The sequence below is a fragment of the Nymphaea colorata genome, chromosome 3 (genome assembly GCF_008831285.2).
Source record: "Nymphaea colorata isolate Beijing-Zhang1983 chromosome 3, ASM883128v2, whole genome shotgun sequence".
Classification (NCBI taxonomy): domain Eukaryota; kingdom Viridiplantae; phylum Streptophyta; class Magnoliopsida; order Nymphaeales; family Nymphaeaceae; genus Nymphaea; species Nymphaea colorata.
Window position 1 is genome coordinate 14,021,602 of NC_045140.1, and position 13,147 is coordinate 14,034,748.

A 13,147-nucleotide genomic window follows, 5' to 3' on the forward strand; every position below is an offset into this window, starting at 1 on the left:
TATTTGATCAAAGGTTCAATTGCAATGTACTGGACAGTGAACATCTGAAATCTAAACGCACACCAAAAGAAGGGATGGATTTCGGTTTTAGAGTCATTTACAAGTATTTGAAATCATCTAGATCTAATTACAAAAATAAAAATCTGGCATCCTAATCTGAAGCTTTAAAATTAATTGAAATTTTTATTAAGAAAAAAAAACAAAACCCGCGTCGGGCTCTGTATCTGATACGTTTCGCCAGTACGATCTTTACGACCGTCCCATCGGTTCTTAATGTAAGCGCCCGTTTTCCATTTATATGCACAGCGTGCGTGTTGTCTAAACCGAAAAAGCCTGAGTATTTGGCAGCATCAGGCCAATAAATACTTATTTATTTTTTGTACGTTTAAATATCAGTTATTATTTTTTTAATTTAAAAATTAGAGCGATGCGGCCCATTGGCACGAACGGTTGGCTTTTGAGATTGGAATTTGTGTGACTTTTTCTTCGTTTTAGGTGACCCCATTGGAGATTACTTTTTTTAAAAAAAAAAAATTTTTTTGGACAAGTGATGTAATAAAATGCTTATGGCTGTGCAACCTTATAACTTCATGTGAGTAGGACTATAACATCAAGTGAGTAGGAAAAAAATGTCAAAAAAATCGTTATGGTTTGTCAACGTATATTTTCGGGTTTCAGGTGACTATTTCATCTTGTCACTCAACTAAAAAGCCGAAGTTCTCATCGTTTCCTCCCATCCACTTAGGGTATTAGTTTTATAGGGTATTAGTTTTATATCTGAGATGATGTCTTCATTATGTTTTAACTTGCATGTTGATGTCCGCCTTTTTATAATACATTCAGCTAATGCCACAAGTTGAAATGAAAACAACCCCATTTTGTCTATTATATTCTTCAAAATGAGATGGCAATACAATTCAACAAAAATGGAGGCGCAGGCTAAGACAGTGAGCCTGCTTCTCTCACCTTTTCTCACTTTGTAGCGTGTTGACCCAATGAACCAAATAGCCATTGGTGCTTATATTGCCCTTACACTCTTGGAATCTCTATCTCTCTCTTTGATCAAATTTAGCTTTGCCTTTGCAACTGCTTTATTTTGCAAAGAAAAGCTAAAAATTCACTTGAGCACATGGCTATGCACTTTGATTTGCTACACTTCCCCTTCTATATCCTCAAGGGCTTCACACTTTTGAGCTGGCCTGTATACGTTTTCCCATGTTAACTGATATCCGGATACTGCAATTCAGTTCTCAACCATATATTATGACCCAAATAAAAAGACAGCTCCACTCCAGTGACAAAAATAGCAGAAGCATAATTAATGCATACGCATTACTCAACCATTTTACACTTCCAAAACTACAAAGTTCAACTTTGTAATAGAAACATATAAATAAAGCTAAGAAGAAAAAAGTAAATATTCGTAACTTATTTTCTCATGCAATAATAAGGAAGCAAATAAAATTGCGGCATGCAGAAAATAACACTATACTTTCTGTTGTTTAAGGCAGCATTTCTGTCAAGATACCTCTAATGTTTTACTGTGCAAAAATTTTTTGTCGCAGAGGTCAAATTATAGTTTCAAAATTTTAACAAGAGTCGAAATAGAAATTTTCATATAAATTTTTAAAGTTATTAAAATCTAAAGGGTGTAGGGCATACACACATAAATGTGCACGCTTACAAGCACAAAAACCAACAGAGGTCATGGTGAAAGAAAATGGATTATTATTATTATTATTACCATCACTGTCATTATAAACTATTATTCTTTTACTATTGTTATTTCTAAGGGTCAGGAGTTACCATTATTATTATTATTATTATTATTATCACCATCACTGTCATTATAAACTATTCTTCTTTTATTATTGTTATTGTTAATACAGAAATATAATTTCAAGTTGGGCACAGCAGTTATTTGAAAGAAAAGCTAATCCCAACTGTGTGTGTTCATTGTTTCGCAGTTCCCAGTGGCAAGACAAAAAAGGGAGGCACAAATTCAAAAAATTTTAACCATAAAATGATTGAGGGACACTAAGCAAACAATTGAGGGACACCGATATATGAATATGCACATTATCGGATACCACCAATATGAAAATAACTAAAAATGCATGCGACTGTATAGTTTCTTGATTTCCACAAGTTGGTATCACGCACAAACACGAGATTGAGTTGCATGCACACTCCTGTGCACGCATAAATATATACTAAAGGAAAAAGAAAAAGGGGTTGGGGGCATTTTCAATTTTTTTTATAAAGAAATGTCTACTTTGGATTTTTTAACTTTTTTCATAACCTATTTTTGTCCTCTTAAAAAATTTATTTATTTACTTAAACTAGGGTATTTTAATTATGACACATCTCTGTCCACAAACATAACCAGTTTGAAGCAAACATCCATACTTGATAGGAATCAATGGATGCATTTGCACAAAATCTAGCACATTATTGGGATGATACCAGTTGGGCTGGGCATTGGCCGACCCAGCCTGGCTAGATAAAGAGTCAGGCATGGGCTGAGCCACAGTCCATGACTATAGCCAGGACCCGATTCAACTATTCGAAACCCAAGCCCAGCCTGCTCCGCCTAGGCCTGGCCCAGCCTGCTCCACCTAGGCCTGGCCCAGCCCGATTCGGGCCAATCTGGCCCGGCCTGGCTAGGGATGTACAACGAGCAAGCTGAGCTCGATGCCGGCCAGCTCTAATTCTACTCAAATACAGCTCGACTCGAGCTTTATGAGGTGAGTTCGAGCTCGACTCGTTTAAGCTCGTATTCCTTAATATATATTTTATGCTTAATTTTTTACTTTTTTATTTAAGCCATTTTAAGTCTTTGAAATTACAAAAATAGGTATTGTTGTTAAACAAGCCTAATTGAGTCGAGTTCATCCAACTCGAACTCGATTACAAACTCGAGTTGTCAGTTAAGCTCAAATTCAACTCGTTTAACTTACGGTCAAGTCAAGCATAACCGAGTGAGTTCGAGTCGAACCCAACTTCTTGGCTCGACTTATTCAACATTTCTAGGCCCAACAACTTGTGGGGCCAGTCCAGCACCCAATTAGGCCGATATCCATTCAATACTTCGGTCGATAGCAATATGTATTAGTTGTTTTCCAGTTTCCAATAGCGAAGCCAGACATTTTTATTAAGGGGCACCAATTCAAACAATCTTAGCCATAAAATGACTGAGGGGTGGTAGGCAAACAATGATACATGAATATGTAAATTATTTGACATCACCAATATGAAAATAAGTAAAGTTTGTGGCCACGCCCTTGCTAGTTTCAAGTTGATATCACATATAGCCTCCAAAAATCTGTATGCAATGCAAACCTGCACAGCACACTAAGACACAAACAGCTGTACTTCTCATGAATTCATGCACACATCTGTTCCTGTTCCTGTCATGCATTTGCAGTACTGCGGCCTAGGGCTGGGCATCAGCCCAGCCCGTCTGGCTTGGGCTAAGCTGCAGCCTGGCCCCAGCACAACTATAATAAAATATACATATACTATGTAAAAATTTAAAATAACATTATAAATATAATTAATTATAATTTTTAAATAAAATAATATTTTAAATAAATTATTACGAGTCAAGCACCCGGTGAGCTCGGCTCGTTTATAAATGAGTACTCGATTAAATAAACGAGTCGACGACTAGTTTAAACTCGGCTAACACAAGACCCTCCCCATCAAAGTCTCCCAGAGACATACCCGTCCAATAACAGTTACAATAACAAAGTTAATATATTTTAAAGTTTCTGTTTCAAAACTTTTGATACAGGACTAAACTTTTGAAGTTTCTGTTTCTGAAAACTTTTTAGTCTTGTATCAAAAGTTTGAAACGTAAACTTCAAAATATATTAACTTTGTCATTGTAGTTGCTCCACAGGTGGGAGTTTGGGAGACCTCGGCGGTGGAGGGTCTCGTAAATCTGCATTTGTTAAATCAACTTAAATTGGCCCCTTGTTAATCGGATCCAACCCCGGATCAGTAATTTCCTTCTGTTCCATCAAAAGTTTGGGTTAGGTTTATGGAATACACTAAAAAAACCTTTTATGAATCAACTATAAAACGTGAAGCAGATTCGTCTGTTTCATTTACCAAACAGCCCCTTTGTGATAGGGAAGAGGGAAAATTCACTTGTTGTTGGCATCATGCCATGGGCATACTGTATTTCACCTTAATAAGAACAGCAAATGACATTTTTTTAGTGGAATAATATGACCGAAAAATAGCAAATATGATTTGCAACATATGTATGAGCTAAATACAATCACTGTTCAATCTCGTGCCAATAAATTTGAATTCAGAGGACGCAGAAGCGAAGATTTAAGAGAAAAGGTTGAGTAGCAATCATATGCTTGAGCACAAAGGAAGCTTCACATCTGGGTTTTAATGGCACCCACCACCTCCCACTTTTCTGCCTTGCTACTCAAGCAAGTTCGTTTGTATTGATAAAGCTTCTGCCTTTTTCTTTGCAGCTCCTGAGCAAATCTCACTCTTTTTATTATCGTTCATGATCCATGCAGAGTGTTCATTTTTAATGCTCTTCTGAACCTGAAGCTGAGAAGCCACCTTCTTCTCGCAGAAATCCTTGCAAATAATAGACGTTGTTGTGGATCCACTTTGCAGAGAAAATGGGGAATTCAACCATGATTGAGTCCTCCTGTGGGTACCTGCTGCAAGAATTGAAGGTTCGTCACGTAGCTCATTGGTGTCTGTATGAATCATGAGTTGGATGATTCCTTAATCACTTTCTGAATTTTGGAGCTCTCAACTGTTTTGGTTCTAATATTTGTCATCATTTCACGAGACAGTTGGTATGGGATGAAGTTGGCCAGGACCAGATAGAAAGAGAAAAGGTTCTGCTTGAGTTACAGCAAGAATGCCTAGAAATTTACAGAAAGAAGGTAGAGAATGCAAACATTTCTCGAGCTCGCTTGCTTCAGCAGTTGGCTGACTATGAAGCAGAATACGCGAACCTTCTTGTGGTCTTGGGAGAAGAAACATTGGCTACTGGAGTAAGATCTTTTCTCCCTTATTTGGCACTTGTGTTCTGTTAGAACTTAGCAGTTTCTCTCTTCGATAGCTCTCATAATCTAGACAAAATAAAGCTTTATTACTAAGCGCTTTTTGTGATTTATTGTTTCGTTTTCATTGGGAAGCCTGAGAAATTGGTAGGAACTGTCAAACAACAGCTCGATTCGATCAAGCCTGCCCTGCGTGACATGCAGAAGAGAAGGGATGACAGACGCAGGCAATTTCTAGATGTTCAAAGCCAAATCCAGATGATCTCTGCAGAAATACAGGGAAATACAGCAACAAGCACTCTACAGGAATCCGTGGACATAAGTCAAAATGATCTCTCATTGAAGAAGCTTCAAGAGTACACAGCTGAACTCGAACAGCTCCAGAAGGAAAAGGTAATCGTCGTCTGCAGCCACTGTTCTGTTTTCGCAGCAACTTGGATTCTGATACGTTCACCGGAACTGGTACTCTGATATGAAAATGTGATTCTTCTTCTTGCTAGAATGAGAGACTTAAGAGAGTTGAAGATTACTTAAAGACTGTAAATAGCCTTTGTGCTGCTTTGGGGATGGATTCTTCCAAGATCATTGAAGATGTTGACCCAAGCTTCAATTGTTCTTCTGAATCACGATCCAAGAGCATGACTGATGATGCTTTGCACAAGTTGAACAACACAGTGGAGTCACTAAAAGAAGAGAAACAAAAGAGACTTGAGAAGGTAACCTCGTTTTCATATAACAAACTGTTTAGGAATTCCACAGGTTCATGGTTTATAAGATGTCCATGTCAATATTTTCATGTATGGATCGTATTAGACCAGTAAACTGCATATCAAAAACAGATCAACAGCAGCCAAAGGGAAAATCCATATCCAAAACATAAGCATTTTTGCATGGCATAGATCTTTTCTCTCAGATTTTCTTTCCAACCAAGAGGTCTGTCCAGAAGCAAAACTTGTATGCTGGCTGCAAATTCTAGATAGCTTTACCTCTCTCTCTTTCTCTCTCCAGCATCCCACTAAATTCAGTTTCCATGTAGCTAGCTTATACAAATCCAACCATATTCATTCCCTCCTGCTTGTTTACTTTCTGCAGCTTCAAAATCTAGGGAAAACATTAAGGAGCATGTGGGATCTCATGGACACTTCATCTGAAGAGCAGCAGTTATTTGCTAATGTGACTGAAACCCTGGTGCTTTCTCCACCTGACACATCAAATCCAGGAAGCCTTACCCTTGAAGAAATTGACAAGGTCCAAGAACATGCTTTCTGTCAATTGCTTATGTATCTATTCTTCAATGGCAAATTATTTGGATGTGCTACAAATTAACTTATTTGGATGTGCTATAAATTGACTTTCTTTCATTTCTTACTAGGCCGAGGCTGAGGTGCAGAGACTCAACCAACTAAAATTCATCAAGATGAAAGATTTATTCCAAGGTAAACGTATGGAGCTTGAGGAGATATGCAAGAAAAGCCACATGGATCTTACCTTCTTATCAGAAACAGATTATCTGGTCGATCTTATAAGCACAGGTATGTTGCATATATAAATCATTATGCTTCACATAAGTTTAAGAAATAATTCCGGTGCATAGGAAGATACCATATAGAATATTAAGCACATAGATTTGGCAATGCTTCAGGTGAAATAAAATTTAACAAATGGTAAACACCTGCAAATGCAAAATAAAATAAGAGTGTGACTATATTACTTCTTAAACCAAACACATCCCCCCGTTTTGGCTAGTCATGGTAACAGTTTAAACACTGTCAGTCTCGAAGCTTTTTCAGGCATGGATTCAGGTCATCTGCAGCACATGGCTCCAACCAAGCTCATCCTCATCAAGGTTATTTCTGAATATTTTGCCAAAAATTGCCAGACTGCTTAACATTCTGTGCAAGGGACAAAGAAAAATCCATGAAAATACCAAATTCCATTGTTTGTTCATCCAATATTTTCAAAAAATGCTTGTTCTGCAGGGCTTTGTGCTTTCCTGATAGAAAAATCCATGAAAATACCAAATTTCATTGTTTGTTCATCCAATCTTTTCAGAAAATGCTTGTTCTGCAGGGCTTTAGGATCAACGAAATTATTCTTTCCACGAGATGCGAAGTCAAATTTGATGCATGACATCATAATGCATGTTAAAGTGACATGAATCTGTGTATTCATATACGCAATGGGCAGTATGATGACATGGGAGAACAGGAAAAGATGTGCAAAACAGTGTAATGCTTGTTTTTTCTGAACATATCATGTCAACATAAAATACTTCATAGTTCATGCATCACTTCATCTATAATTATGATGGCCTCTGAGTGGTAAAATCAGTTATTTTAGATGCATCATTAATACAGATTGCTGAATGTGACATCAAAGAAAGGAACATAAAGACTACCACAGCCATGCTAGAACACATAGTTGTAATGTCAGATGACTTTTAAACCATTTATCATGGTCAAATGAATAGAAGTTGCAGAGTCATGTCTGTTTCAGATGCAGGTTGGGATGGCCTTACTTCGGAAAAGTCCATGAGGAAAATTTTCATGGGAAGGCAGAAGGTACTCAGGAAAAGCTTGGGGCCAACCTTTGGTAAACAGTTGTCCATGGGACCTATTTATTTTTTTGTTCAGGACCTGCCAGCTTTCCCATGAAACAAACAAGGATAGATGGGGTGAAATGCACATAATCAGATTTAAAACATGTTTGAAAGCACATAATCAGGTTTAAAAAATGTACTGACGTCATAATATGTTAAAGGGGACATCGACCATGTGCATGTTCTCTCAAGCATGGAAGGGCAGATCACGAAAGCAAGAGAAGAGGCTTATAGTAGAAAGGTCATATTGGACAAGGTTGAGAGATGGACAGCTGCCTGTGAAGAAGAAAGATGGTTGGAAGAATATAACAAGGTAAACATCTTTACTATTTCCGATGTTGTGAATGCCATTCTCTCTGCTTGCAACAATTTAGTCTTATAAAATTTTATTGACTTAAGCAGGATGAGAACAGGTACAGTGCGAGTAGAGGAGCACATAAGAACTTGCAACGAGCTCTGCGTGCCAGGAATGTAGTTCACAAAATCCCAGGTAGTCAACAGCTAAAAAGTATCTAACTATGAATGGTAAAATACAAAATGTCAGATCATATTTGGTATTTTCCTGCAGCATTGGTGCAGCAGTTGATTACCAAGACCAAAAAGTGGGAAAATGAAAGGAACAAGATCTTCTTCTATGAAGATGTGAGCATTCTAAAAGCTGCATTCTTTACTTCAAGCCATTCGATACACAGTCTTGCCTTTGAAAGTACCTATTTTTTTATCTCCAGTTGCCAGATTCATTAAAACTAGATCAAACTAGTTTAGATCAGTTCATGCAACTGATTACTAGTATGCAGTTACAGCCATGACAACTTGAACTGGACGAGAACAAAATACATGTTTATGTGCCCATGACCATCCACCTGACATGTCACTTCTGTTTCATCTGCTCCACATAGTAAGAAGGTCTCCTACTATTTCTGCAGGTACCACTATTGGCACTGTTGGATGAATACAACACACTGAGACAGGAAAAAGCAGGAGAACAACATAGGCAAAAGGCAAGTAAAATTTCTATTTCAAAGATAATTCTAGGACACCTTTCGAGGATCTACCCACCGAAGATCTCCACCCTCTATGAGAGAAGTGGACAATGGGGACTGTATTAATGGGACTTATTTGTGCTTTGTTTCCCCCACATCCATGAACTGAATGGATGGAGCTGGAATGTTAAAAAAGGGTTCTTCTTTGGTTGCCTACAGGAGAGAAAAAACGTCCAGAATCATGTATTTGCCAATCAGGAGAACCTATCGATATTGCATCCAAGCACAAGCAGCGGACAGGTCTCCACAAGATATTACAGTACAAGTTTTGGTAGTACAATGCCTGTACACAGATACCATGGAAAGAACTCAGCAGCCCAAGACTTGTTTTTTATCAAAGAAGGCAGTAAGCTGCAAGGACAAAAGATTCAGATGCAAAGAAGCTATATTTCTCAGCTTGGAGATGATTCTTCATCCCAAATTTCTGCAACTTTTTCAGGCCCAACTTGTTCTTAAAATGTGTAAAATCAAATATTTGCTTATAAAATTTTGAGATACCAAAAATACATTCTTGCATGAAACCAAGAGTTGAAAAGGAATACGAGAGTGATAATCTAAGACATTTGTTTCCCATTAATATGTAATATCTATCCGCCAATAAATAACATCTCAGCAGGTTGTGCATATTATACACGGTTATGGCGATGAAATGAAATATTACCATATCAAACTCTTTACCTTTTAACTCCATAAAATCATAGAGAAATTATTGAATTTGCAGCTTGCAGGTAACTAAGAAACGTCCGCACCTTATCAACCAAATTTGAGAAATGTTCAAGCGCTAGACCTTAATTCTTACATGATTTGAAAACAAGCGCTGTTGACGTGTTAACTGTTATGTATGACTGGGTCCGAGTCTAAATCCGATCCGACCCATTCTAAAGGGGCAGTGGGTTTTATTTATTGTAAGTTAATGAGAATGAAAAGAAATAGTGACGGACAGCTGGTGAGCGCAGGAATCACATCATAATATCATGGTTTTTTTCCTCGTGTCGAGAGTTTTTGAGGTTACATTTTTTTGTGCTCTCGGTGCTTTTTCTGTTCAACATAATATCAGAGCTGGCTTCCGAGTTCTGAGTTCGTTTTCCCGACAAGAATCCCGTCGTCACCGGCGTTGTACATTGACGTCAACAACAGGGCTTCATTCACGTTTCTTTCCCTGCCGTCGCTTTCCTCTGCCATTGCCGGCGTTGTACCTTGGCGTTGCCGCCGCCATGCCGTCGCCACCTTCCTCCCGACATCATCGGCCTCGCTGTCGTCACCTTCCCTGCCGTCGCCGTCTGCCGCTGCCTTCCGTGGGGCCGCCGCCTTCCTCTTGAGTGCATCGCCTTCCCTGCCGTTGCCGGCGTTTCACTTATTCCTGGCACCCACCCCTTCTGCTGTCGCTATTCCAGTTCGGCGTGCCTCTTCTGCTGCTGCTATTCCAGTTCTGCTGTCGCCTCCCTTGATATTGCATCGTCCGCCTCTGCCGCCGCAGTCCTTGAAGTTGCGTCGCCCTCCTCTGTCATTGCTGCCCTCTCCTTTGCCGTCGTCCAAATCCTTCCGCTATTCCAGTTCGGAGCCATCCTCCCATTTGCCGCCCTTGCCATGGAGCTCGGGCAGATCTCTCTGCCGTAGAGCTCAGGCAGATTTCTCTTCCTGTTCCACCGTCGCCCTCTGCCACTACCGCTAGCGTCCACCGTCTAAGCTACTGTTCGTGGGCTGCATCGGCTGCACATCTCTCCTGTCTTATTTCGAGTTTTTTTGTAGCAGGTCTGATGTTCTTCCTTACCTGCACCAACCATCTTACCTGCATCAACCATCATTGAAACATTTACTCTTGGTTGATTTAAGGAAAACCCCTGATTATCAGTTAGATGTCAAGAACCCTAAATCTGATAACTTGGTCTATAGGAATTGCTGGTTGGGAGGGAATTACTTATGTCAATGGGAAGAAGACTGAACCAAGTGAGGCTAACCCAATGTGACGTGGTTTTTTGAGGACAATAAGTTAAAACATGAATTATCAATGTCCTATGATATTTTCTTTGTAAGAGGACTGCATAGAATATATGAGTTATCTTAGAACAGATATATAGTTAAAAGGAAAAGGATGTTTGTGTGTATCAGTTGATGAAAGATGTATATGTTCTATGACAATGACAACTTTTTGTGTGACTAACTTTTATGCGGCACTAAAATCCAAATGAAAGGAACTTGACTAATATTTTGATGATACTTGGAATTGTTCCCAAGACTAGATAAGGTATTGGGTTAAGGAATGTTAGCTTAAGGAATGAAAGAACAAAGTGTTTATGTTCTTGGTTGGATTGAATGACGATTTCAAAGGCGTTAAAAGTCAAATTCTTAATTCAAAAGATATGATCAACATTGAGGATGTCTATTCTCGCATTGAGGATGAAGAGCAACGATGCCATGTTTTGACAGGGAAAGAGGGGGCTCTCTCTCACAAAAAGTTTGGTCACACTATTGAGATTGGTTGGGATCTTCATCGTGAGAAGAAAAATAGTCATGAAAGAGCTTCTAGTGAGAAGAAGTCTATCTTTGAAATTGCAAATCCAGATGGGAGAAAACCAACAATTTCTGCCGATCATATTCATGAGCTTCGTGCATATTGAATTAATACTAGTCAGGCTAAGCCATCAAATGATATGAAAGTCAATCGCACTTTTGCAATCTTTGGTGAAAAAGGTAATTTTTGTGCAGGAGAGTGGACTGTTGATAGTGGTGCTACTATTAGAACAGATATATAGTTAAAAGGAAAAGGATGTTTGTGTGTATCAGTTGATGAAAGATGTATATGTTCTATGACAATGACAACTTTTTGTGTGACTAACTTTTATGCGGCACTAAAATCCAAATGAAAGGAACTTGACTAATATTTTGATGATACTTGGAATTGTTCCCAAGACTAGATAAGGTATTGGGTTAAGGAATGTTAGCTTAAGGAATGAAAGAACAAAGTGTTTATGTTCTTGGTTGGATTGAATGACGATTTCAAAGGCGTTAAAAGTCAAATTCTTAATTCAAAAGATATGATCAACATTGAGGATGTCTATTCTCGCATTGAGGATGAAGAGCAACGATGCCATGTTTTGACAGGGAAAGAGGGGGCTCTCTCTCACAAAAAGTTTGGTCACACTATTGAGATTGGTTGGGATCTTCATCGTGAGAAGAAAAATAGTCATGAAAGAGCTTCTAGTGAGAAGAAGTCTATCTTTGAAATTGCAAATCCAGATGGGAGAAAACCAACAATTTCTGCCGATCATATTCATGAGCTTCGTGCATATTGAATTAATACTAGTCAGGCTAAGTCATCAAATGATATGAAAGTCAATCGCACTTTTGCAATCTTTGGTGAAAAAGGTAATTTTTGTGCAGGAGAGTGGACTGTTGATAGTGGTGCTACTACATGAGCGAAAAACCTAAGGTTTTCATGAATATAAGCTCTCTTCTGGGAAGGAATGGTTTTCACTTGCCGACGGTTCATCTATCTTCATAGCCGAGAAAGGGAGTCTCTCACTGTTAAACAAGTTCTTTGTTCATAATGCCTTACATGTTTCTCACATTCCCTTAAACCTCTTGTTTGTTAGCAAGATTATAAAAGAATTAAATTACGAATTTATTTTTTCTGCTAATCATGGTGTGTTGTAGGACTTGGTGATGGGAAAAAGGATTGTGATTGGTTTGGCTTATGAGGGTATGTATCAATTACACCTTTAGTGTGTTGCTACAACTCTCGTTACAACGGCTAGCAAAACAAAGAAGAGTAGATGAGACTTCCTTCGGCTTGTCTTGCAGTGGCATGAGATATTTGAGCATCTTTTATTCGGAGTGCTTAGACAATTGTTTCATGACTTAATTTTCAGTCTAGATATGACCATGTGAAGTTTGTCATCTAGCTAAATATGTTAGGGCTTCATACATTGTTTCTACAAGTCATTTTAATAAAGTCTTAGCTTTCATCCATTCGAATCTATGGGGGATTTCGATAATTCCCTCTGTCATGGTTTTTTAGTACTTTATTACATTTATAGATTATTACTCTCGTAACACCTTTGTGTACTTGTTGAAGGACCATAATAAAGTGCCCAATGCCATTGAGACCTTCATCATCATTGTAGAAACTCAGTTTGGAGCTTCTGTTTAGACCTTCGACTTTGACAATACATGTGAGTATATGTGTCACTTTGTCGATAGTTTCTTTTCACAAACAAGGATTATTTATGAAACATCATGTAGTTATACCTCCCCTCAAAAAGGGGTTGCTAAAGCAAGAATCATCAATTGCTAAATGTTACCAAGGCTCTTTTGTTCCAATGATATCTTTTAAAGAAGTATTGGAGAGATGTTGTGCTAACCGATGCATATTTGATTGACTGTATGCCTAGTCATGTGTTGAATGGATGTATGCCTCATTCTATGTTAGCATGTAGTTATGAATTTTTTCTCTCCACCTT

The 13,147-nt window shown here is 38.4% G+C and overlaps 1 protein-coding gene across 2 annotated transcripts; it reads left to right on the top strand.

Annotated features, from left to right (window-relative positions):
* Nucleotides 1-4,387: 4,387 nt before the first annotated feature.
* On the top strand, nt 4,388-9,278 carry LOC116251052 (65-kDa microtubule-associated protein 8-like). 2 transcript variants are annotated; one of them, XM_031625111.2, is made up of 13 exons: nt 4,388-4,455; nt 4,545-4,709; nt 4,833-5,036; nt 5,181-5,438; nt 5,546-5,761; nt 6,138-6,293; nt 6,418-6,577; nt 7,542-7,637; nt 7,806-7,957; nt 8,047-8,134; nt 8,213-8,286; nt 8,571-8,645; nt 8,847-9,278. In XM_031625111.2, exons 2-13 carry the CDS (start codon nt 4,653-4,655, stop codon nt 9,141-9,143), a joined length of 1,833 nt encoding a protein of 610 aa, XP_031480971.1. In that variant the 5' UTR covers nt 4,388-4,455; nt 4,545-4,652; the 3' UTR covers nt 9,144-9,278. The 2 variants fall into 2 exon arrangements, with proteins under 2 accessions (XP_031480971.1, XP_031480973.1); XM_031625113.2 differs by lacking the exon at nt 7,542-7,637.
* The last annotated feature ends 3,869 nt before the right edge of the window (nt 9,279-13,147 follow it).